The sequence below is a fragment of the Ctenocephalides felis genome, unplaced genomic scaffold (assembly GCF_003426905.1).
Source record: "Ctenocephalides felis isolate EL2017-DRISC unplaced genomic scaffold, ASM342690v1 CF-g0.4_SCAFFOLD_01604, whole genome shotgun sequence".
Classification (NCBI taxonomy): Eukaryota; Metazoa; Arthropoda; class Insecta; order Siphonaptera; family Pulicidae; genus Ctenocephalides; species Ctenocephalides felis.
The window spans coordinates 6,803,117-6,829,464 of NW_020537758.1; the positions used below are offsets into that span (position 1 = coordinate 6,803,117).

Below are 26,348 nucleotides of genomic sequence, written 5' to 3' on the forward strand. Positions count from 1 at the left end.
TTTAACTAAAAACTGTAGCATCACCTCTCAACTTCCTTCACCATACCAAACTCAGTCCTTTCACTTTCTACAACTAACTGACAATTTTAATTCTTTTTTCTACGAACACTTTCTGTTTCCTTAACATTACTGACTTATATTATATTTTATTTATTGTTTTTTAGGATTTACATCTGCCAGATGTCATCCGATTTGGCAACTGGCCCCACATTTTGCTTGGCATTTGTTCAATGCTCAACTTTTGCTACATCTGTTTGTAAGAAGTTACTTGGGGTCAGATGATGTAACGGCCAGAGATTCTTTGGGATGGGCCCTTTTGCTTGTGTACTTGGTCTATGTTACCTTACCCTTAAGGTAATAATTAGAAATAATAAACAAAGTCTTAGAATTATGCAGGAGGATTATTTCCTCCTGGAGTTGTTTTGATTTTTGCATAATTATATCCAGAAATTCACAATCTAGGATGATTGATGAAATTTTGGTGGTTTGGTGGTAAATTTTGATAAAATAAAGATATTAAAATAAAATTATGAAAAATTAAATTTAACAAAAAATATAATTGTTTGTTTAATGAATCACGTGACTAACTACTAGGGAATGCAATACCGGAATACCGGTATACCGAATTACCGGTAAACCGCCCGATTTTTAGCAATATTTATACCGATATTTATTCCAAAAATACCGGTATTTTTGGTATTTTTACATAAGCGCTATTTGATATAATAATAATACCCTAAAGTTAAAATTTCTCGGAACAAATTTATCTTTAAATTTCATAAACGCATAAACAGCTATATCTTCAAGTGATTTTATAAGATAAACAAATGTCAAATATTATCTCAACTCGTAATATTGAAATTTTCCATCGGTATTGCATTCCCTACTATCTACATATTTTTTCTATTGATTTTTAATTTTTTATGTTTATTTCAAAGTTTTTCTTCCTTATTTTATTACAAAACTATGTCTTATCTTGGTGTCTATTGTTTCTGGTATGAAATTTCTCGATAATGACACACATACAGTGACGAAACGTACAAAATACGTAGCTAAATTTTTTTTTTGTTTGAACTATTTGAGTGAAAACAAACGTTTTGAGTCTCAATTTGACTCAATAATTAGAGAAAATTTATATAAAAAATAATATAATTTAAATTAATCATAAAATAAACAACATAAACACTATACAATGATTCAAGATAGCCTTGATATTTTTTTACTTTTTACCTTAATTTATAATATTTTTGTTTTTATTATGTGATTAAAATATATTTTTGTATTATTTTACATATAACTTTTTAATTTTGTTCACTAAAGAAGGATGAATTTGAGAATTAAAACGTATGGATATTTATTAAAATTATTTTCTAATGACTTACTTAAAGTCAATATTTAGAGCTAAAACTTTCAGATATTTTTTTTATTAATTTGGTAGCATTTGAGCCTCTGGGAGCAAAGAAATTCTAAAATATCCATATTAAGGACCACCTAATTTTATATATATATATATATATATATATATATTTTATTTATATACACAAATTTTCTTTAAAATTAAAACTAATGGAAAAGAAGAAAATTTTGTAGATTTTGTGCAATTATTTTTGTTTTGTGCTTTTATATTAAACATAAAGACTTATCAGAATTTTTCTACATATTTAAATAAAAAAATACACTAAAGTTAAGTCACATACGTTGATACTAATTTAGAAAATTAAGTTAACAAGAATTTAAAAACAATTTAAAAATCTATAAATTTAGAAAGCATTTTTCAATTTAACTATGCGTATTTTATAAGATCTACCACTTAAACCTGTTTTAATTTATTTCAGTACATTTTATTATTAACTCAAATTTTGCTGTTATATAAACATGACAAAAGGTACATAGATACTCACTCAAATATCAAATAAAATTTTACATATATTCTAAATATAAATTTATAATTTTCATTCTTTTTTAAATTCTTTTTTAAATTGTTTACATATTTATTGGGTGTTAATTAATTTCGATTATTTCACTTTACTAATGTGTGGTTTTATTTTTTAGGCTAAGATATTGTGTAATGCTGAGTTTAGGAACTTGTGCATCATACATTGTAGCTTTGGTTGGACTTAGCAAAAGTGACAGAAATTTCATAGAACAGGTAAAGAGATTTTGATGACCTTTGAAGTAAAACAATAGTCAACATTGTTTGGCGAGGCACAAAGGCCCAATATGACTTTGAGCAAATATTAATTATATTATAAAAATCAAACCAATTATATCACAACAAATAACACATTTCAAACGAACAATTATCTGACTACGTTCAGTAAAACTACCAGCTACTTCTTCATTGTAAAAATGTGCTTTTTTCTGTCTTTCAAATATTTGTTATCTAGACTTTTTTACCCCATAAACGGCCAGGTGGCAAACAGGTTCAATGTCTTATTTTAATTTTGAAGGTATTTTACACAATAATTTCATTTTTAACTAATGCTAAAAAACTACCAACGGAAGAAAATGCTTTTATTATGGATTTTCAAAGATTACCGTTTATCTCCCAATAGCAAAGTCATGAGAATCAAGGTTATAGCTGGTTATACATCTTTTGCCTTTACTTTCAAATTGCTGTTAAACAATGCTTAGCTTTACTGGTTTTTGAACCCAGACCTTCATATATTACTATCTATTGTTCTGGTAAATTATAACGGGGAAAATGTTATTCGATAAAATGTCCCTTTGATCGATACCAAATTTAGGTTCTGAATTTAAATAACATAAATAAAAAATAATATAACCTAGAAAATGTTTTATAAATACCAATTAGTATATAATTATACAAATGAGATATTTCGCACCGTGTTTCAGAATAATATGATTTGCAAAAAATAGAGCTATAACGCCAAAAAGTGAATTTTCGTATTAACATTTCAAAAAAGTTGATATTGTTGAGTTTGTAGTAACACTTGCGGCCGTATTACATGATTCTACTGAATTGCAAATTTATAGCTGTTTTTGTAAGAAACATGTGTGATTTTATATTTTTATAATTTAGCACACATATTAAAAAATAACATACTAAAATTTTGTAACTCTAGTATAACGTTTTATATTTTTAAATATTTTTCAAAATGCTCATCAAACGGTGGACGTGCAACTATTGGAAACTAGATATGCAAGAGTGGATTTGTTTACAAAATTGCATATTTATAGCTTTTTTTGTTAGAAACTAATGTGATTTTATACTTTTATAATTGAGTACATATATTAGGTAATAACATACTAAAATTTTATAGCTCTAGTATAATAATGTATATTTTTAAAACATTTTTCGAAAGTACTTCTCATATCATATCCAACCGTCGTTTCGCAACTAGTAAAAATAGAGTATGCAAGTGTGCATTGCAATTTTTAGTGTCTTTTGTTAGAAACATATTTGATTTTATATTTTTTATAATTCAGTACACATATTAGGAAATAATATACTATAATTTCATAACTGTATTACAACGCTTTATATTTTTAAAATATATTTCAAGCCGTCAATTTGTTTACGTCAAAACGTTTTTGTATATAAATATAACTACAAACAAAACTACTTACTACAATTTAATCATAATGAAATAAAATTTACGTATAACATCCTATTAGACGTAATTGAACATCATTTGTCAAAAACGTTTGACATTTGACGTATTAGCCACCGTCCATTGTTATATTCAAATTATTCTTCTACAAAAATGCTCAAATTAAAAATATAAAGTTTCTACGCCTCTTTGAAATAATATCTCACATTTCCGACAACAAAGTTGGATAAATTTCTAGTTTAATCCATAGTTTTTCACTCAAATCAAAACGTGTCAAAACATCCATCAACTTACTTCAATTTTGTTTTGTTCATGTTATTAATTTTTTTTATCTTTTCCTCTAGCATTTGGCAAATTGTATATTGCTGCTGGCAGCAAACGTGTTCGGCCTAATGTCCTACTTTTTAGAAGACGCTCAGCAAAGAAGAGCATTTTTGGAAACCAGACAAAGTCTGCAGGTGAAACTAGTCATTGAGGAACAAAGTGCAGAACAGGTAAGATAATAGATAACTAGTCGTATATGGCATCGTGCCTTAAGGCAAATTGCCGGAACTTCCCGTACCGTAATAAAATATTCGAGAAATTTTAAACGTTTTCAAATATATTATTACAAATACTGTAACTTTCATTATTTTTGCATTATCTTGTTATATCTGAGCAAATCAAATGTAAATCATAAATCAATTTATCCCTTAACAATCGTCATTTCATTTCGAATTCAATTTAAAAAAAAAAAAGAGTGCGCGTAAGGATCACACGCGATTGAAGTAAAACTTCTTTGCTACTGTACAAAATGGCATTTAAGTAAAAATAAATACATCGTATAACAATTTTGAATAATGTTTATTTGTAATATGGTAACACTCGTGATGCACACATTTATTAGTGTCGTCAATCATTATACACATTTATATAAATGATAAATTATAAATTATATATTTATAATAGCATTATAAATATGTATAATATTCAAACACAATAGTGTAATTAAAGTCATACTTCAAATATGACATGATCGGTTTGTCATTGTAATTAGCATTTACGACTTGAATCTACATTAGAGAAATTAAGTAATTGCTAATTAATAAATTCTATAATATTCATTCACACAGTGGATTATGTTAAACAACGCCTAAACAAATATTGTTTTTGCAAATTAACTCATCCTGTAACAATTGTGTTTGAAGAACTTCATGTAATTAAAATTAACATACATTCATTTACTGTCTGTATTTTTTTACTTTTTCGCTGACGATATAATTTCATTCCTTGAACAGCTGTAATATCCGTCTTGCCTAACAAATTGAAGCCATACTTTTATATTTGTTTTATTTATCAAGCCCTGCACATAGCTTGATCTATGAATCATTTGCTTTTTTATGTGAACGTTAATGCAATGATCATCATCAATATTACAAGGTAATAAATTAACCATATTATTAATGTCAACAGGCACATTTATAATTTGGCCAAACATTCCAAATTGTCAATTTGCATGTCGCAATCGTCTAATTTGCATGAAACACAACCTAGGTGAAATTAACCTTTCAGATACAGTATCTAGTTAAGGTAGATAATTTGGTATAGGTGGAAATACAAACCCGTTAAACTTACACAAAGTGGGAATTTTACCCGAAAATAATATCTTTCGACAACCTAACCTAATCCAACCTAACCCATGTCGCGCCTAAAGAAGTTTCACTTCAAAAAATGTTTAGAGACTACTAGCTAAATACAAAACTCAAGTGAAAGTCGACACGTTTTTGTTTTGTTTTTGACATATGATTTGACATTTGATGTATTTTTTGTTTCGCTCGCAGACTAGATCGAATAATTGCGATTGCTGCGCCTACTAGCGTCGTAGTGTTCAACTTCACGTTGGCGTTTTCGTTGCATTTGTACGGATTTACACCCGTGTCGCGCCTAATGAAGTTTTTACACCCATGTCGCGCCTAAAGAAGTTTTACTTCAATAAAAAAACATCATATTTGAATTTTAAAAATCATTTATTAATAATCACATAACATCAATAACACAGTTTAAAACAACAACGATAGATTAATTGCTATCATATTTCATATATGATATAATAGGTTTGTGATAACTAAAATGAGAGACATAAATTTTGCTTTGTAAACTATGTACATTTCTGGAGAAAACTGCATCAATAGTCGAGCCATATCTTGTGGTTGAATCAAATGGAGAATTATTCATTGTTAAATTGAATTTATTATTTAAAAAATCAATTAATGGTTGAGATTCTTCTGAACGAAAATTGACATGGAAATCTCCATCAAGAATTAATGGTATCTCGTTGTGATTAGTGTTTAAAAGTTTTGCACCCTCATTAGAAAAATGAAGTAACTGCTGATGAAGAAATTCAATAATATTTGATATGTTTTTATTGGGAGAAATTTAAAGGACGACTATAATCAATGTTTGATTCTGTGTGTTCACACAGCGGACAACTGCAATATCACCTACTTGTGTAATTTCATTAGGAATATCCAGTAATATCGTTGGCGCAAGAAACTGCATAGGAGTGGCATTATGAACAGTATCTGAACATGAATGATAGACATTAGACAGCTACACCACCTGCTCTTGAGTTTGATCGTTTGTATTGAGTAACGCAGTAATAGTTCTGAATATTAATTCGTTTTTCATTATTAATCCAAGTTTCCGAAAATAACAAAAACGTACAACGTTGTAGCACTTTATCTTGCAGATCAGGCAAATGAGCTCGTAAACTTTGGCAGTTAAAGGAAAACAATGAAATGTCGTTCAAACTTATTATCTCACTCAATTTTTCTTCTTGTGTTATTAATCTACAAGTTGAAAGTCTTTGGAATTCAGTTTTTAAGTTCATTAATCCTGCTGGCCGTTTTCTTCCATGATAAAATTTTTTGAAATGATGAACAATCCATTAATGCTGGTAACTCGTGATAATGCAACATATAGAAGCTGCTGATTATATGTTTTATTGTATTCATATACAATTTTATCAAAAGTACCACCTTGTGATTTGTGTATTGTGAGTGCACAAGCAGACACTAAAGGAAAATGATTTCTTTTGACAAATATGATTTTATTTCTATTCATTGGAATAGATGAAGATCTCCTGAGAATCGGCACAGCTGTCCTACTAATATTAGGAGTTTGAATATGATGTGCAGCTTTCTTCTTATTTTGTTACCTATCTTACCAGGAAATTCAAACCATAAACGTAGAAGTTCATCATTATCGCCACGTTCTATGTACACTAATTTTCCTACACAACCATTAGCTAAGCCATCACTTACATCAATATTAGTTGTTATAATGTAAAATTTATTCAGAACTAAAATTATTTCATACGGCAAACCCGCGGTATCAATAACCGATTTTTGTGAAACTGCTGACGAATGTATGATTGTTGATCTGTCGCATGGCAACCTACATAAATATCCGTGGCAGTAGATATTATTTTGTCTTCAACGAGATTCAGTATAAATTTATTATATTCCATGACACATTTATTCTCTAAGAAAAGTCTTATTCCATGAGGACATAACATAAAAAACATGATTCAATTAATGCAAGTTCATATAGGGTTTAGCGCTCGACTTACGCATGACATGACGGGAGTGGATACTCGCGACATCAGCGCTTACGGCGTCGTAGTGTTCAACTACACGTTGGCATTTTCGTTGCATTTGTACGGATTTACACCCGTGTAGCCTAAAGAAATTTTTACACCCATATCGCGCCTAAAGAAGTTTTACTTCAAAAATAGTTGCCTAATTTACACAAAATTGATAAAGTGCTCCCGTATAGTCACAGTCTAAACGCATTTGCAAATAATTCTGTGCGACATTTTCACTTATACTGTGCTTGGATTGGCGGCATTTTCACATTTTTCAATAGTTTTCACAAAATTGAAAAAGTGTTCCTGTACTTAAACAGTCTAAACGCACTCGGGTAACACATTTGTACCAGAGTGGCGCTTAGACTGTGCTTAGCCTGGGTAATATTTTGAATTTTTAGTCCAAAATTACGAAAATATTTTTTAAAAAAGAAAAAGAGTGAATCTGTTAAATATTAGAGGCCTATGAAAAATTAGTTAGTTATAAAAAAATATTTTATATGAAATAGCATAGGGCGAATTGGTCCTAGTAATCAGTTGTGGAAACTTTTAGATAAAATGTCAATTTTTTAGTTTATTAATAAAGTAATTTTTTTCTAATTTTGTATATTTATACATTGAATATTCAAAAGTGATCCTGTAAAATATTAGAGGCTTGTAAAAAAGGACTAATTTATAATAATATATTAACGCTTGGCTTTGTTGATATTACTAGTCCCTTTAGTCAATTTTTGATAAATTCCTTATATCTTAGTTTATTTACCAAGTTATTTTTAAAAAACTTTCAGAAGACTTCCAATAAGCATTCTAGTAAATTTGTGTAAAATATTAGAAGCCTACAAAAAGTATTTTAGTTATAAAAAATACTTACAAATAGTCAGCTTGAAGTAGTATTAAAGCTTTATAATGAACGTTTAGAAACTTTTAGTTCAAATTTTCTGGTTTATTTTTTAACAACTGTTGATGAAATGTTGTGTAGACGTGAATTGGGCATTTGTAAATTATCCTGTAAAAAATATAGGCCTAGGAAAAGTAATTTGATTATAAAAATTATTCAAAATTTACTAACCAATAATTTGCTAGTATAATGGTGGCTCTTTATGGTCAACTTTGGATAAAAACTCTTAATTTAGTGTATTAATTTATAAAAATTCTAGACTCATTTTGTGATTATTAGAAAATTACTTGTAGACTTCTGCGAGTAATTTTGCAAAAATAGAGTTCTACGGATAGTAGTTTAATTATCAAAAATTAATCAAAATCTGCAAGACAATTCTATATTTTCTGGTCTATTTTGGATGGAAAGTCAAAATTCCTGATCTATGGCCTAAAATCCGTAACTCAAAAAATTATAAAAATTAATCTATGACTTCAATTCATCACCATTTCATAAATCTAGAAATTCACACCCAAACTAGTGGTGTATGGCATCGTGCCTTAAGGCAAATTGCTGGAACTTCCCGTACCGTAATAAATTATAATATTATTACGAATTCAATTCAAAAAAAATAGTTGCCTAAATTTACACAAAATTGGAAAAGTGTTCTTTTACTTAAACAGTCTAAACGCACTTGCGTAACACATTTGTTGGAGTGGCGCTTAGACTGTGCTGAGTAATTTTTTGAATTTTCAATTAAAAACTTATGCAATTTATTGGACAACTATTTTAAATTTTGTGGTAATTTTTTTGGAAAATTTTAGGAACGACTGCTCTTATCAGTTCTACCAGAGCATGTTGCAGTCAAAATGAGGCAAGATCTCGGTTCTACAGACAGCCAATTTAAAAAAATCTACATGAGTAGACACGAAAATGTCAGGTAACTATTTCCTAGGCTGTAAATTGACTAAAAAATTATGGTTCTACTTTTTTTTCTAGTATTTTGTATGCAGACATCGTAGGCTTTACAGCAATCTCCTCCACCTATTCAGCCCAAGATCTGGTAAAGATTTTGAACGAACTGTTTGCAAGATTCGACAGACTGGCAGAGGTAACCACAATTTATTCACATTCACCCATAACCACCAATAATTTTCCTATTTTTACCAGAAATATCAACAATTACGAATCAAAATCCTGGGCGACTGTTACTATTGCATAAGTGGAGCTCCTGTAGAAAGACCTGATCATGCTGTTTTGTGTGTACATATGGGGTTATCTATGGTCAAAGCCATCAAGTAAATATAAAAGACAGATGTTTGTGTTCTAAGGAATGGGTAAATGTGATTTTTTTTGCCAGGTACGTCCAACAAACTACAAATTCACCTGTGGATATGCGTGTAGGAATTCATACAGGTGCAGTTTTAGCAGGAGTTCTTGGTCAACGTCAGTGGCAATTTGATGTTTATTCTAAGGATGTAGAGTTGGCTAATAAGATGGAAAGTTCAGGAATGGCTGGGTAAGGGACTACTATCACTTTGTACCACTTTGCACCACTTTGAACCAACTTGTTTTGCAAATTTGCACCCCTTTGTGCCACTTTAAACAGACTTGTTTTCCAAATTTTTGCCTGGCACAGACCTTTTACCAGGAATATTTTTTTGCCAAAGATATTTATTTATCTGTTTTTTTCCTAAGGCGTGTCCATATTTCCCACCAAACTCTGAGTTTTTTGGATGGTGAATTTGAAGTCGAACCAGCCCATGGTGAAAAACGAGAAGAAGCCCTAAGGATGGCTGGTATCAAAACATACTTTATCGTCAAAGTGCTAAAACCGGTAAGATTAATAATTACGTAACCAATAATAATATAAACAAAAAAATGAGGATTTTGGGGCAATTCTGTCTCATAAAATAGCATTTCTTGTTACTAAAACTCTAAAAAAATCTCAATCTATTAGTCGAGAGATCAGGCGTATTTTTCATGTAAACAAGCAAGGAAGAATGTTATGATAATAGAATTCTAGATTGCATTTATGTACCCTTACAGTTTTTTTTAATTAAAATAAAATTCGTTGGGAATTCATGAAAACTGTATTCGCAAAAGTTATAGATAATAAAATTTTGAACATATTTTTCATACAAACTTTTGCTTCAGCGTTATTAGTTTACGAGATACAATTTTTTGAAAATAAATTTATTATTTGGTTCATCTAAGTCGGATTTCTACGTGCAAGTGCGTTTGTACAGTTTTTATTAATTAAATTAAAAATCGTTGGGAATATATAAAATGTATTTTCACATTTGCACAATTTATAGATATTAAAATTTTAAACAAATTACATGTACAAATATTTGTTTTAGCGTTTTCAGTTCACGAGATACAATTTTTTATATAAAAATATCAGTGTTTGATTCCTTTAGGTCGGATTCGGATTAGGAAGTGCAATTCTTCAGTTTTTTTTTTTCAATTATATCAAAAACCGTTAAAAATATATAAGAACTTTATTTTCAAAAGTAGATAATAAAATTCTGAATAAATTTTCTATACAAATTTTTGTTTTAGTGTTATTAGCTTAGGAGATATAATTTTTTAAATAACGTATTAGCATACAATTTTTTGCTTTCTCGCACCTGTTGATGTTAAAAAATAAGAATTAATGTAAATAATTTTTTTAAACATATTTTATATTTCTGATATAATTTATTTATAATACTTCAAACTATTTCAAACAATTTTTTTTAAGTTTTCCTATGATTATCGCCTTCACATATATTATATTAACTATTTATTTAAAATTTATCTTAAATATAATTGAACATCTATATTCGATTTTTTGTTCCAACATACATTTATAAGGTACTCCACAATGTAAAATATATTTTTTGAAATTGTTTAGAGACCGCTTTTTGTCTTTTAATGATTTTGCATAATTAGACAAAAAATTATTAATCCGTGCATTTTTTAAATTTTTTTCAAAAATACAAAAAACGATTATACCTATAAAAATTGTTTTAGCAAAACTTTTTAGCGATAAAATTTTGCGTCAACTTTTCATACACAATTTTGCTAAAACTTAATTAGTTTAGATAATATAGAATTTTAAACTTAGTTAAAACTTTTGTGTTCAGAAACTTTATACAAGGAATCTAAATCGATGCATTTTTTTCAATTTTTTTAAAATATCCAGAAAACTAATTCACTTACGAAAAAATTGTGTGAACAAAACTTTTTGGCAATAAAATTTTGCATCAATTTCTCATACACAACTTTGCTATATCTTAATTATTTCAGTAGTTACAGAATTTCAAACTTAGTTAATAACTGTACCAAGATTTATTGGGTGTAAAAAAAAATAAGCAAGCGCTCGGCGCGTTTTGCAGTTTTTGCTTATTTATTCATAAACCATAAATTTTACACAAAATGTTTGTTAACAAACTTTAAAGCTAATAAAATTCTGCACACATTTTCCATGAACAACTTTTTTATAAATTTATTAGTTTTTAGGATATATCACTATAAACTTTAAGGGTCATATTCAGAAGATTTTTCTTTGCTTGTTTATATGTAAAATACGCCTGATCGCACAGAAAACATATTTTCACATTTTCTAACAAGAAAAAAGCATAAAAGCGTTGCCATGACAATGATAATAGAGTTAGTAACTGATAATAGAGTCCAAACTAAAATTTAAAAGCAATCTCATACAAATTTAGCCAAAATTTAATAAGATATCAAACAAGTTAATTTATTACTTATTGTCATTTAGTATTCGACACCAGTACCAGAAGTAAGAAATGGCGCAGCTCCTGCAGAAACTGAAGAAACAATTTTGGCAGAAGGTTTATTTGACACCAAGGACGAATCTAAGGTACCAAATAATATTTAAATTTATTACAATTTAATTTAACTCAATATTTTTTACGTTTTTAGTGCAACAGTCCAGTTGCTGAAGAAAGTCAAGCCAGGGAAGACTCCGACGACTTCAAGAACAGGTTGAGAACCGAGCTAATTAGCAGGGATGGACACAGGTGGAGAAAAACACACTAAATTCAAATAATTTTTTTGCAAATTTATAGGACAATTAACATTCATCCTTTACCCAGGGAACTGCAAAAACGTACATCTCGTCTGACCCTTCGTTTTCGTTCGGCTTCAACCGAACGCCAATACGGTAGGCACAGAGAGCCCTTATCAGCAATTCCTTTGCTATCACTGCCTTTGGCTGCAGTGGCGGCGTTGGTTTCGCAGTGGATTGCAGTGCCACTTCAGGGGGCCGAGGAGGAAAATTTGGATGGTGCTATGAGGCTGGAAACTGCTGTTTCTGTGGCTGTCACTGTTGTTTTGGGGGTTGTCACTTTGGGGGCTGCTGCTGAAACCGCCCCAAAGGTAATAAAGGACACATGAAAGTTACATTAGACTGTCAAGATTTTTTTAATTTTTTTTTAACCAATTTTTTACCCCCAAGAAACAACCCACAGTCTTTTACGAATGCTTCTCAATTCCTGTTGATTTTTGACACCTCCCAGGATGATGTTCATGCTACTTGCCTCAAAGAAAAATGACTCACACCTAGTTTTTTTTACTATTTTCAGATATTTCCTCGGTGTTTAGTTTTGTGCAGTCGTGCTCTAAACGATTCCATGTACGTCAGAAGAGTTATAGCTATTCTCGGAATCGTAATGTTAGCTGTAGCTAACACAATAAACATGGTGAGCAATAAAACTTTATTAGGATGATCCTTAATGTAGACATTTTCGAATTTCTTTGCTCCCAAGGGCTCAAATGCTTCCAAAGTGATCAAAGAAAATTCTCTGAAAGTTTTAGCTCTTAATATTAACTTTTAGATAGTCCGCAATTCAATTAAAAGTTTCGTATCAAAATGTATCATTAAGTAAATCCTTGCGCCATCTATGATAGCAAACTTGTAATTTTGATGCCAATTTAGAGGTCAAGTGATTTATAAATAATTTTGTGTGACATATTTTTTAACATCCCGTAGGGCAAGTTATAGTAATCGCAAAAAATCGAAAATGAAAAATTTTTATATATCTTTACGTTTCAAAGGTTTCTGAATATTTTGGCATACCTCAAAAAAAATGGATGTATGTGTGTGTGTGCGTGTGTGTATGTATGTGCGGATACAAATTTTCGTTTCGACGATCAACCGATTTGAATAATTCAAAAAGCATTCGATTCGTATTGATAAGGAGACGTGCTGATTAGTTTTTAGCGAAGGCAGATCTTGCAATTTCGAAGATACGTTGCAAAAAGTGCCAAAAATGGTAACTCGGTTTTTAAGACAACTGAGCGTTCGATTTTAAAAATTCAAAAAACATTTTACTTGTATTGAAAAGATAAAGATTTGTTCAAATTGTCAAGAAGGCAGGTCTAGCGGTTTCGGAGATCTAATGACAAAAGTAAAAAAAAAAGCCATTTGGCGGTCAAAAATGATCATTAGACATATGCACATCAAATTATCAGATATTTTACAGGATTTAATAATAAGTATAAATTTTGTTTACATTTCTATGGGTTCCGTACCAATGTTTATCCGTTAGACGGCGACGCGGCGCTTACGCGCTTTGACGTTTCGCCTCTATGCAGTTAAAGCAGTACGATTGCTTTGAAAAAAAGTTTAGAATTTTCAAAATATGTCAAAATAAAGAAAACATTTTTTTTTCAGAAAAAAAATTTTCCCAAAAAAAGTAATTCATTGTCAAATTTATAGTTTCTCAAAAATCTAATTTGTTCGAAGTAATTTTTTTCAAAAATGTTAATCTTTTTAAAAAAATAATAATTTTTGGTACGGGAAGTTCCAGCAATTTGCCTTAAGACTAGATGCCATGCGCCCCACTAGTTAACATATGTCATTAAGAAAATTCTTGCGCCATCTGTGATAGCAGACTTGTATTTAGAGGTCAAGTGTTATAATTTTTGAATTTGCACAGATGGCGCAACAATTTACTTATTGACATATGTTAATAATGAATATATGAAACTTTTAATTGAATTGCGTACTATCTAAATGTTAATATTAAGAGCTAAAACTTTCAGAGACTCATTTTTTATTAGTTTGGAAGCATTTGAGCCCTTGGGAGCAAAGAAATTCGAAAATGTACACACATATATGTCTATTACTCTTATTTTTTCATTCCAGTCGACTTGCGATCCAGACAACCCCAAAAGACAATTCTCCTTAAATTGTACATCTCGTCAACTACAATCAATAAATACAGATTTCCTGCCAACTGCAAGTCCCTTGACAACCCTGACAGGGTCTTGTAATCATCCCAGCTATTTCAGCTGTTCAGCAGCTTTGTGTTTGATTACTGCAGCAATTTTGCCACAACTTTCCCATTTGACAAAGGCGATTCTTATGACTTTGGTGACTGGGATACATTGTGCTCTGAATTTGCTGGTGTTATATAATAGGTTGGATTGTGAGGATTTGAACAGCAATCGGGATTGGACGACGTGAGTAATGGATAATTTTTTTATTTAAGTAGATTATCAAAGAATTGAATTTATTTATTTTTAAATTTATTTAATTTTTTTGCAGGTTTACACCTGGAAAATTAACTTTGTCCTATATGCTGATCGCAGTCACAATTGCCTTGTCGTATCTTGCTCGTCATGTAAGTATGTTAAAGAAACAACAACTTGCCAATAGTCACTTTATAGTATTACGCCACCAAAATTTTAGATAATCTTATATATAAAAATGAAGCTCTCGATTAAATGATTCAGTAAAACTCGAAAACGACTAAACCGATTTGGCCAGTCTTAGTCTTGAAAAATTCGTGCTAAGCAGTAGGTTGTCGGAAATGTGAGATATTATTTCAAAATCGCGTAGAAACTTTACATTTTTAATTTGAAATTTTTTTAGAAGCGTAATTTAAATAAAACAATGAACGGGTGGCTAATACGTCAAATGTCAAACGTTTTTGACAGATGAATTTCAGTTTTGTTTGTAGTTTTATTTATATACAAAAACGTTATAAACGTTTCGACGTAAACAAATTGACGGCTTAAAATATATTTTAAAAATATAAAGCATTGTAATACAGTTATAAAATTTCAGTATGTTATTTCTATATATGTGTACTCAATTATAAAAATATAAAATCAAATATGTTTCTAACAAAAAAAACAAAAAATTGCAATACACACTCGCATACTCTATTTTTATTAGTAGCGAAACGACGGATGGATATGATATGAGAAGTACTTTTGAAAAATGTTTTAAAAATATACAATATTTAAGTAGAGCTATAAAATTTTAGTATGTTTTTACTTAATATATGTACTCAATTATAACAATATAAAATCACATATGTTTCTAACAAATAAAGGTATAAATGTGCAATTTTGTAAACAAATTGCACTCTTGCATACTCTATTTTTATTAGTAGCGAAACGACGGTTGCATATGATATGAGAAGTACTTTTGAAAAATGTTTTAAAAATATACAATATTTAAGTAGAGCTATAAAATTTTAGTATGTTTTTACTTAATATATGTACTCAATTATAACAATATAAAATCACATATGTTTCTAACAAATAAAGGTATAAATGTGCAATTTTGTAAACAAATTGCACTCTTGCATACTCTATTTTTATTAGTAGCGAAACGACGGTTGCATATGATATGAGAAGTACTTTTGAAAAATGTTTTAAAAATATACAATATTTAAGTAGAGCTATAAAATTTTAGTATGTTTTTACTTAATATATGTACTCAACTATAAAAATATAAAATTACATATGTTCTTCTTCTCATATTCTCAAAGTACTTCTCATATCATATCCAACCCTCGATTCGCTACTAATAAAAATAGAGTATGCAAGGGTGTTTTGCGATTTTTTAGTTTCTTCTGTTAGAAACATATTTTATTTTATATTTTTATAATTCAGTACACATATTTAGAAATAACATACTATGATTTCATAACTGTATTACAACGCTTTATATTTTTAAAATGTATTTTAAGCCGTCAAATTACGTTTACTAACGTTTTTGTATATAAATATAACTTCAAACAAAACTACTTACTACAAGTTAATCATTATTGAATAATATTCACGACAAACATCCTATTAAACGTAGTTGAATATCATCTGTCAAAAACATTTGACATTTGACGTATTAGCCACCGTCCATTGTTTTATTCAAATTACGCTTCTACAAACATTTTCAAATTAAAAATGTAAAGTTTCTACGCGATTTTGAAATAATATCTCACCTTTCCGACCATCTCTGGATTGGCACGAATTTTTCAAGACTAAGACTGGCCAAATCGGTTTAGCCGTTTTCGAGATTTATCGAATCATTTGATCGAGAATATTTTTATATATAAGATAACTATTTATTTCAATAAATTTTCTTCCCAGATGGAAAGAGTATCAAGAGTCTCTTTCCTTTGGAAGACTTCAGTGACCGAGCAAAGGGAAAAGGCTTCAGATATGAGACAAAGAAATGAAGCCTTGGTCTACAACGTGTTACCGCCACATGTTGCAGCCCATTTTATGGGACAGAGAAAAAGACAACATGACGAGTTGTACTCCCAAAGTTATGCTGAAGTTGGGGTGCTTTTTGCTAGTATGCCGAATTTTTCAGGTAAGAGGAAAAAGATTGATAGAGATAATAATGGACTCTTAAATTTATTTAATTTCTGTAAATTTATGTCTAAAATCTGTTAAGTTTGTGCCAAATTTCACTGAAGAAACTTGATAATTCTGTAAAAATTCTGACTATTTTGGATATGATTTAACAAACTTGAATCAATTCTGACAATTATGTGCAAAATTTTATAATCCGGTACAAAATCTATAAAATTTACTGAACAATATGACGGCCTCCTAAAAACCTAGACATTTGCGAGTTATTTGTCAAAAACCAAAAAAATGACCGGAATTTTCTATATATTTCCAGAGAATATGAAACATCGAATTCAATGTCATTTTATTCCAAATTTTTATATCGGGGTGTATATAACTGTTGGCATGGAATCGTAGTAAATTTTATCTAGTTTCTCCCTAGCTAACTTAAAAGGGGTGCTTTGCCCTGATATTTGTGAGTTATTTGACAAACTAGACCTCCTAAAAGTCAGATTACGTCATAAAAATATAGACGACTCCCTGAAAATCCAGACGACGTGCTCAAAAACTAGACTAATCTCCTTAAAAACCTGACATTTTTCTGGTAAATCAAAATATCTTCTGATATATCAGATGGCTATCTACAAAATCAGAGCTTTTTCTACAAAACCAGACGACCGCCTGAAAAACCAGATAATTCCATAAAAATACAAACGACCTTCTGAAAAACGAGACAATTTCTTGAAAAACTAGACGACCTCCTTGTAAACCAAAAAATCATCTGAAGAACCAGATGGCCATCTAAAAACTAAAGAACATTTTGCAAAACCAGGCGACCTTCTAGAAATCCAGATAATCTCATAAAAATGTAAAATTTACCAGGAAAACGTTTCATTTGTTCTTTAGGTTTTTCGTGTATTTCAGAACGTCATCTAATTTTTTTATGAGTATATATAAAAATTCTCTGGCTTCCTAGTCAACCATCTGGTTTATTAGACGAAGTCCTGAAAAATAAGATATTCTCTAAAAAAATCAAACTTTCTCCTGAGAAACCATAGAACTTCTCAAAAAACATTGCAACCCACTGACAAATTGCATGACTTTGTGTAAATAAGACAATTTGGTAAAATTTTAGATGACATGACAAAAAATTATATGATTTTGTCAAAACATGAACAAGTTTCTGAAAAATCTGGCTACTTGCAGAAAAAATAGACAAGTTTGGAATTTAAACTAAAACTTTGGAAGACCTTGTAAAATATTAAACAACTATATGGTAAAATAGACGACTTGATACAAAATTATACGATTGTGTTAAAAATTAGATAACTGTAAAAAAATTAGACAACTTAGATTAACGATTAGATTTTTAGTTAGCGATTCACTAGCGTCAACGTTGATTAAAAATCAATTTAAAAACTTGTCCCAGTATTGTTTTCTTGCAAATATCCATTGGCAACTTTTGATGTCAAATCAAGTGCAAGAATTAACTGGTAAAAATCTCTTGTTTGCAAAATTTCTTAGTTAGTATTCGACCAGAATCAACCTTGATCACCAAACAAGAAATATAAAACTTTGACGAACATTATAATTAATATTTTAATAATTAGAAAATGTTATTACAAGTTGTTAATTACCAAAATCTGATGTTGATAAATTTTTTCCATTTTGTAGATTTTTACTCAGAAGAAACTGTCAACAATCAAGGATTGGAATGTCTTAGATTCCTCAACGAAGTCATTTCGGATTTTGATGCAGTAAGTCAGAAAAAATCTTACCATAACACTTATGCAACAAATACATATTTATTTATATGTTTTCATATTATTTTTAGCTTTTGGAACTGCCTCAATTCAAAGACATCATAAAAATCAAGACAATCGGATCAACTTATATGGCAGCAAGTGGATTGAAACCTACAGATATTGTCCAGGTAACAAAATTTGGGACATTTTTTTGGTTTTGTCAAATAATTCACAAATGTTATATGAAAGCACCCTTTAAGTTAGATAGGGAGAAACTAGATAAAATTTACTACGGTTCCATGCCAACAGTTATATAAAATCCGATATAAAAATTTGGAATAAAACGACTTCAGATCGACCATAAGATCATAAAAATATTTAGGGAATGTATGTAATACACCAATTATCCTTAGTAAAGTCGATGCCAATATTCCAGCTGAGATATTAATGTTTTATCCAAAGTTTTGCCAAATAATTTGGTAACACATCATACTTTAGAATAATTTTGAAGCCAAAAGTAAACTTTAGGCAATTATATAATAGATCAGATCCTCAGAATTTAACATTTGGTTCGACAAATTTTATAAGATTAACAGCAACTTAGTTGACCTATCCAGTAACCAACATTTTGATAGGCACGTGCCTTAAGGCAAATTGCTGGAACTTCCCGTACCGTAATGAAATATTCGCGAAATTTTAAACGTTTTCAAATATATTATTACAAATACTGTAACTTTCATTATTTTTGCTATCTTGTTTGTTATATCTGAGCAAATCAAATGTAAATCATAAATCAATTATTACATTAACAACCCTCATTTCATTTTTAATTCAATTTCAAAAAATAAATGTTGCCTAAGATAATATTTACACAAAATTAAATTAGCTCCCGCATAGTCACAGTCTAAACGCATTTGCAAATAATTCTGTGCGACATTTTCACTTATACTGTGCTTAGCTTGGCGGCATTTTCACATTTTTCTATAGTTTTCACAAAATTGGCAAAGTGCTACAGTAGTAACTAGAAACACTCTTCAGAAGAATGTCTTTTTTTTAAAAAAAAAAGTATAACTAAATCTATATTGTGCTTGTGTCAAGGTGTTTAATTAAACATACTCATAATTTATTAGGAATTTTTTGGAAAAATCGCTTCTGGTTTACTGATACCTTTAATATATATTTAATATATTTCTACTACTTAAATTCTGATGTCAAAAATAGATAAAAAATAGTAAGTTAATCTTGGAATTTTTTTTTATAAATTATAGATTTCTGGTTTAAATTCTCAATTTTTATTTTTTTTTTATTAACTTCAAGGTATTTTCTAATTAATAAATAGTGTTCAATAAATTCTCGTACTAAAACAGTTCGCAGAAGTCATTATATATATTTTTAATTTATTTCTAATTAATTTTATTACTCTATATTTATAAAAAATATAACACTAAAAATTGTGCGTATTTAATAATTTTTAGGGATTTTATATAAAACTACTCTGTACTAAATTTTTGCTCTGAAAAATTCGAAAAAGTATTTAAAATATTTATTAATATTAAAATGTATAGCAAATATTTTCTAACAAATATAATATTAAAAATTGCTTTTGTTTTATTAAATTTAAGGTTTGTAACAAATATGATATTACAAATGGCGTTTTTTTTTCAATTAATTTCAAGGATTTTTTATATGAAACTCTTTTTCACTAAATTTTCGTACTAAAAGTGTAAAAGTAAATTTTTTGAATTGATAAATTCTCCGTAACGGCTGGACCTGCCTTTGCCAAAAACTAAACAGCACATCTCCCTATCAATAGGAGTCGAATGTTTTTTGAATCCATTTTTTCTGAGTTATGCCAAAATGTTCAGAAACCTTCGAGAAATGCAGAAAAATGTATTTTTGATTTTTGGACCATTACTATAACTACCCTACGGGAAGTTAAAAAATGATGTCCTGGTCACTTTTAATTAGAAATCTATTTATTTCTAGATCATAGCACCAATTTTCAATCAATAATTTTATCCCCAATTTTGGTCACAATCTAAACTATCTATTATCTATTATCTTTCAGAGTCCAAATGCACCAATAACAACCAGATGGTCCCATCTGGCTCTTCTGGTAGATTTTGCTCTGGAGCTAAAACGAGCTCTACAATGTATAAATGAGCAATCCTTCAATCATTTTGTTCTAAAAATGGGAGTAAACCATGGCCCAATAACTGCTGGTGTAATTGGGGCCAGAAAACCACATTACGACATTTGGGGAAACACTGTTAATGTCGCCTCCAGAATGGAGAGCACTGGGAAAGCTGGAGCTATACAGGTAATAAAAAGATATATGACTTTGGGTAAAATATAAATATAAATATATAAATATATATATATATATATATATATATATATGTATGTATGTATTTATAATTCCCTTCTTTTATATATTTATATTTATCATCAACTGTGTATTTATGTTATATGTTTTGTTAGATTACTGAATGATGACACACATCAAGTGTCGAAACGTTGAATGGAATAAATAATTTTGTTATTTAATCTTTTTTTTTTTAATTCGACGGTTGGGCTGCAAAAATATTACAAATATGTATCAACGTCGACAAAACTATCATCATATATACGTATATATATATATATATATATATATATATATATATATATCTATATCTATATATATACTAGCTGACCCCGCAAACGTTGTTTTGCCATCAAAAATATTTTGCCGCTTTGCAGAAGTTCTTATAATATAAGGTAAAAGACCCAGTTATTGACCCTGGCCCAGTTTCTGACCTTTTCAACTTTTTTTGGAATTAATTAAAAAACTATACATTTAATGTGAAAATAACTTTTTTCTTAATTGACAGTAATTTATTCTATGCCTCATTAATGTCAATTAAAAAAATATAAAAAATATTAACTAAATAAAAAAAAATTTTTTAAACCAAAAGTGACTGTGGAAGCCATTTTTTAGCTTTAGTCTAAACAGTTTATGTAAGGAGCTACGACAATTGAGTTCGTACACTAATTATGATGTAGGTACGAAAATCTAACTAAAAATATACAAATAAGTCAATAATTAATTAAAATTTATTTTAAAATATTTATAAAACATATTAAATTTAGTTTTATTACTGAAATTTGAGGGTCAATAACTAGGCTCAATTTTAAGTGTATGTCACAGTTGTTAACCCTGCAATTCTAACCTTCTAAAAGCTAAGTTATCTGTCACATGTTTTTAGTCACTTGTTCATTAAATGTAAAAATAATAATATTTATTGTTATCTTACATTTTTTTTACTATTTTTCGTAGTAAAGTGATAAATTTACATTTAATATTCATTGGTATAAATGAAAGATTGTATTTAAATCTTGTAAATACATCTTTTAAGTGATAAAATTATTAATAAAAAAATGTCAGTTTTATCAACGCTTAAATTATGACTGTTTTAGTTTACTAATATTTTTATTATTATACAATTATACAATTACAATTAATTAAATGAAAATTAGAAGAAGAAAAAGAATTGAAAAAAGCTGAAAGGTCCAAAAATAAAGCCATTAAGGAGGCAGAAAAAATAATTAAAAAAGAAAAACTTGAAGAAAAAAGAAACAAAAAGCTCTTAAAATAAAAAAAAGTCCAAGTAATTTAAATAATTAATTTTAATTTTTTGTTTGTGTAATATATTATAACAAGACTTGAACTATTTATACGTTAAATTTAACAAACTGTATATTTTAGAATAAATATTTAATTTATTTATTTTAATAATAATTTCAGTTTGTTTAAAATTAGTAAGCACTTCATAACCTAATCATGATTAAATTTGAGGGTCAGAAATTGGGCTACGGTCAGGGTCAGAAACTGCCACACGAAGAATTCTGAGGGTCAGAAACTGGAGCTCTTAATGTCAATTTTTAAAACGTCAATTTAAAATATAAATTTAGTTCAAATAATTTTTTTATGCACATTACTTTATTTTAAAAATCCTAAACTAATAGATAAAATTATAATTTTCTTCATTAAGTTAAGTTTTATATTAATTATTATAGTTTAACCTCCACCGTCACTCTAAAAAGGTCAGAAACTGGGCCCCTTACCTTACATGATATATTAATAATGTTATATTTTTTATTACACAAATTTCTTTACATTTCGATAATTAATTCCAACGCATCATAGTGTTTTGTTTATTTTACTTTTATTTATGTCAAATAGTGAAATACTTTTTTTAATCATTGTATAAATTAGATTTTAGTCTGAATCAACGCAGTACCTGTAGAATTTATGTTAAAAGTTAATGTGTATAATAATACAACCGTTTATGCAGAAGGATAAAAACAGACTAACTTATTATATATTCTTTAACTTATCACATGCATTAGAAATATTATTAACAACCACTTGTTTTTACATAAAACAAAAAGAGAAACATATATACATAAACAGAGTAGGCATAGAGTGTTTAGTATCAAACTTCAACAGCACCATTATCTAAATATATAATTTTTTATATAAATATCAGATTTTTAAAATAAAAATTTTGAATGTCAATTTCATGTATCCAATATAAACATTAACATTATTATTAATATATCATGTATATTATAAGAACTTTTGTAAAGCGGCAAAATATTTTTGATAAATTATATTATTTATACTATAATTTTAGAAGTATACTTTCTATTTTGGCATCGCAATTAGTTTTTTTTTTATTTGAAATCAAGTTAAACACAAATATATTTATTTGATATTTTTCCATAAATATCCGTTTATGACATTGTTTTCAATTCTTTTTATTTATTTTAAATTAAAAAATGTCAAAAATATAATTAAAATATGCATTAAATATTGTCTATAAATAATATGTCATTTTATAAGTATTATTTTTTACTTTGAAGCTTGATATGGATATGAATTTGTAATAAAATATATTCTTTCTGACAAATAGTTAAAAACTTGTTATAATTTTCAAATTATTGACTTTTCATACTTTCAAAATTAATTCACTCGCATCATGGATTAGTCTAAATCAACGTATTATCATTATCTAAATATACAATTTTTTATATAAATATCAGATTTTTTGCATTTGCATTTAAAGTTAAAAAATTTTCCTTTGTGAAATGTCAAATTTTTGTTTATGATTAATTTTATATTCAATATGTCGCTTTTTTATTGTGATCTCTGATCTATAAGGTTTTGATGAAGTTTTGGTATCCGAAATAATTTGGTAAGCTAATCAAATAAATATAAATTGTAAATCTATTTATATAATTATATTCATAAATATTGACAAATGACATTTGACGTTTTTCATGTCAACATTTATTTAAATTTATAAATATTGATTTTTAATTACATTTAAAACTATAAATTGTGATTTTGAATATAGTATTTCATCAAATTCGGATGTAAATGTTGGACATATCTATATATGTATATGTTTTTTAATTATATTTTTTGAACTGTCATTTTTTTTCAAAAATCTTTTTTTCTAGAATTTTCCATAAATTTTGACATCTGACATTTCAGTGTTTTGTTTTCTTTAGTCATTTTCTGTCAAAATTTTCAGAAATTTATAAAAATTATATATTTATATTTCAAATTTACTTTTCAAAATTTCCTATAACCCAAGTTGGATATATATGCACACGATGAGCCAATAAAATTCAAAATGACCTCGTAGACAACTTTGTAGACTTTATTATTTTTCTATCTATTTTTTTATCTAGGTGACAGAAGAAACCTGCGACATCCTCCAACACTTTGGCTACACCTTCGAACAAAGAGGTTTGGTGGCTGTCAAGGGCAAAGGGCAACTTATGACCTATTATTTGCAGGGCAAAACCACAAAACCGCCAGCATCGCCACTTATAGGCCTGACAACTATGGAAACATTGCAGGTGAGTAATAATTTTGCCTATTGGCAAGTAATAATAATGTACAAGAGCCTGAAATAATATCTATTATTATTATTGACTACGGCTTGCTTATGAATAAATAATTAAATAAATAAATACGAATACAAATCAATGAACATTTTAATTTGTTGGGGTATGTGAAAAGTTTTTTTTTTTTTATTTTATTTTCATTCTGCAATCTATAAAAATAATTATATTTAGCAGAGAATGCTGACAAGTATTGGGTATGTGAAAAGTGTGCGCGTAGTTTTAGTAAAATCGATTAAAATATGTAAAATTGTAAATAGTGGTTTGAAAGTATTTTTTAAATTTAAAATATAGTTTGTAGTTGATATTAAAAATATATTACAAAATATTTTAAAAGTAACTTTTTGAAGAAAATTACACAAAATGACAAATTAGACAAAAACCAAAAAATGTCCAGAATTTTCTATTTATTGCTAGGAATCGACTACAAAGTCGTTTTATTCCAAATTTTTATATCGGGGTGTATATAATTGTTGGCATGGAATCGTAGTAAATTGTATCTAGTTTTTCCCTATCTAAGTGAAAAAGAGTGCTTTCATGTGATATTTGTGAGTTATCTGGCAAAAACCAAAAAAATGTCCCGAGTTTTCTATTGAATTTTGAAGAAAATGAAAGATCGAATTCAAAGTCGTTTTATTCCAAATTTTTATATCGGGGTTAGTATATATATATATATATATATATATATATATTAATTTTGGAAATATGAACTATAGTAATAATATAAATAAGAATATATATATATATATATACATATATATATATATATATATATATAAATATATATATTCTTATTTATATTATTACTATAGTAATAAGTATATTAGCAAAATTTGTTTAGAATTTAACAGTCTATAATTTCTACTAAAAATTATTTTTGGTTTTAGTAAAATCGATTTCAATATGTAAAATTGTAAATAATAGTTTGGAATTATTTTTCACATTTGAAATCTAGTTTCTATTTGATATTAAAATTATATATAAAATTATTACGTAAGTAATTTTATCAAAAACGTTGAAGATATCAAAACGAGTCGTATTCATAATGTTTTTATTGTTGGAAATTACTTTGGTTTTTGGGCTGTTGTAGTGATGTAAATATAAAATATAAACGAAAAGTGTATTTTCAAATGTCCCAAAGTTTCTATTAAATCCTGAGGAATATGAAAGATCGAATTCAAAGTCGTTTTATTCCAAATTTTTATATCGGGGTGTATATAACTGTTGGCATGGAATCGTATTTGTTCAAAATTTAACTTGGTATAATATGTGCTAATATAATGTTTTGGTTGCTATTTAATTTTTTTAGATTTGGCCAAAATGGCATAAAATTGTACCTAAAGTTCTCATCATATTTTCTTAAACACAGAAATAAAATATTAAAACAGTTGTATATAAAAATAAATACAGTATTGTTATTTTTATCATTGTTATAACATTTTTATAAATTCAATTATATTTTAAATATAATATTCAAAATATATTTAAAAATATTGAAGTAATATATTAATATCTGTTACAGTTAATTAAATATCTGAAGTAATTGTTAATATCTGTTACAGTTTTTTAGTTATTTTTAAAATAACAAAATTTTGTACCGCACGACATTGATAATAATTAAAATAAGTAAAGAAATTGTTAAGAAAACACGTAGTAAAGAAAAATTTTTTAAATATATAAATTTATAGTTTTTGTTGACTTTTGTAATTTATTTAGTTAAAATACAGTTTGAATTTACTATTAAAAATATAATAAAAAAATATAAAAAATCGAGAAAAAGTGTAAAAAATTTTATAGTTTATATTTATTAAAAAGTTTTAATTATTCGAAAATAATTTCGGTTTTGATAAATTTTCCAGCCCTAAATGTTTTAGACATACCATAAGTTATTGAGCAGAATTTGTTCAGAATTTAATCATCTATAATTTGTGTTTCAATAGCTACTGTAGTTTTTAAGATATTTT

At 27.9% G+C, this 26,348-nt stretch overlaps 1 protein-coding gene across 1 annotated transcript; it reads left to right on the top strand.

Moving 5' to 3' along the window:
* The first annotated feature begins 286 nt into the window (after nt 1–286).
* On the top strand, nt 287–25,927 carry LOC113373271 (adenylate cyclase type 3). Its single transcript, XM_026613577.1, has 20 exons — nt 287–354; nt 2,053–2,149; nt 3,920–4,069; nt 8,902–9,017; nt 9,077–9,188; nt 9,248–9,375; nt 9,438–9,596; nt 9,776–9,914; nt 11,847–11,948; nt 12,011–12,108; nt 12,184–12,466; nt 12,673–12,789; nt 14,238–14,554; nt 14,640–14,715; nt 16,475–16,700; nt 18,356–18,438; nt 18,516–18,608; nt 20,495–20,746; nt 24,169–24,339; nt 25,907–25,927. The coding sequence occupies exons 2-20, from the start codon at nt 2,069–2,071 to the stop codon at nt 25,925–25,927; spliced, it is 2,724 nt and encodes a 907-aa protein (XP_026469362.1). The 5' UTR covers nt 287–354; nt 2,053–2,068.
* Nucleotides 25,928–26,348: the final 421 nt, after the last annotated feature.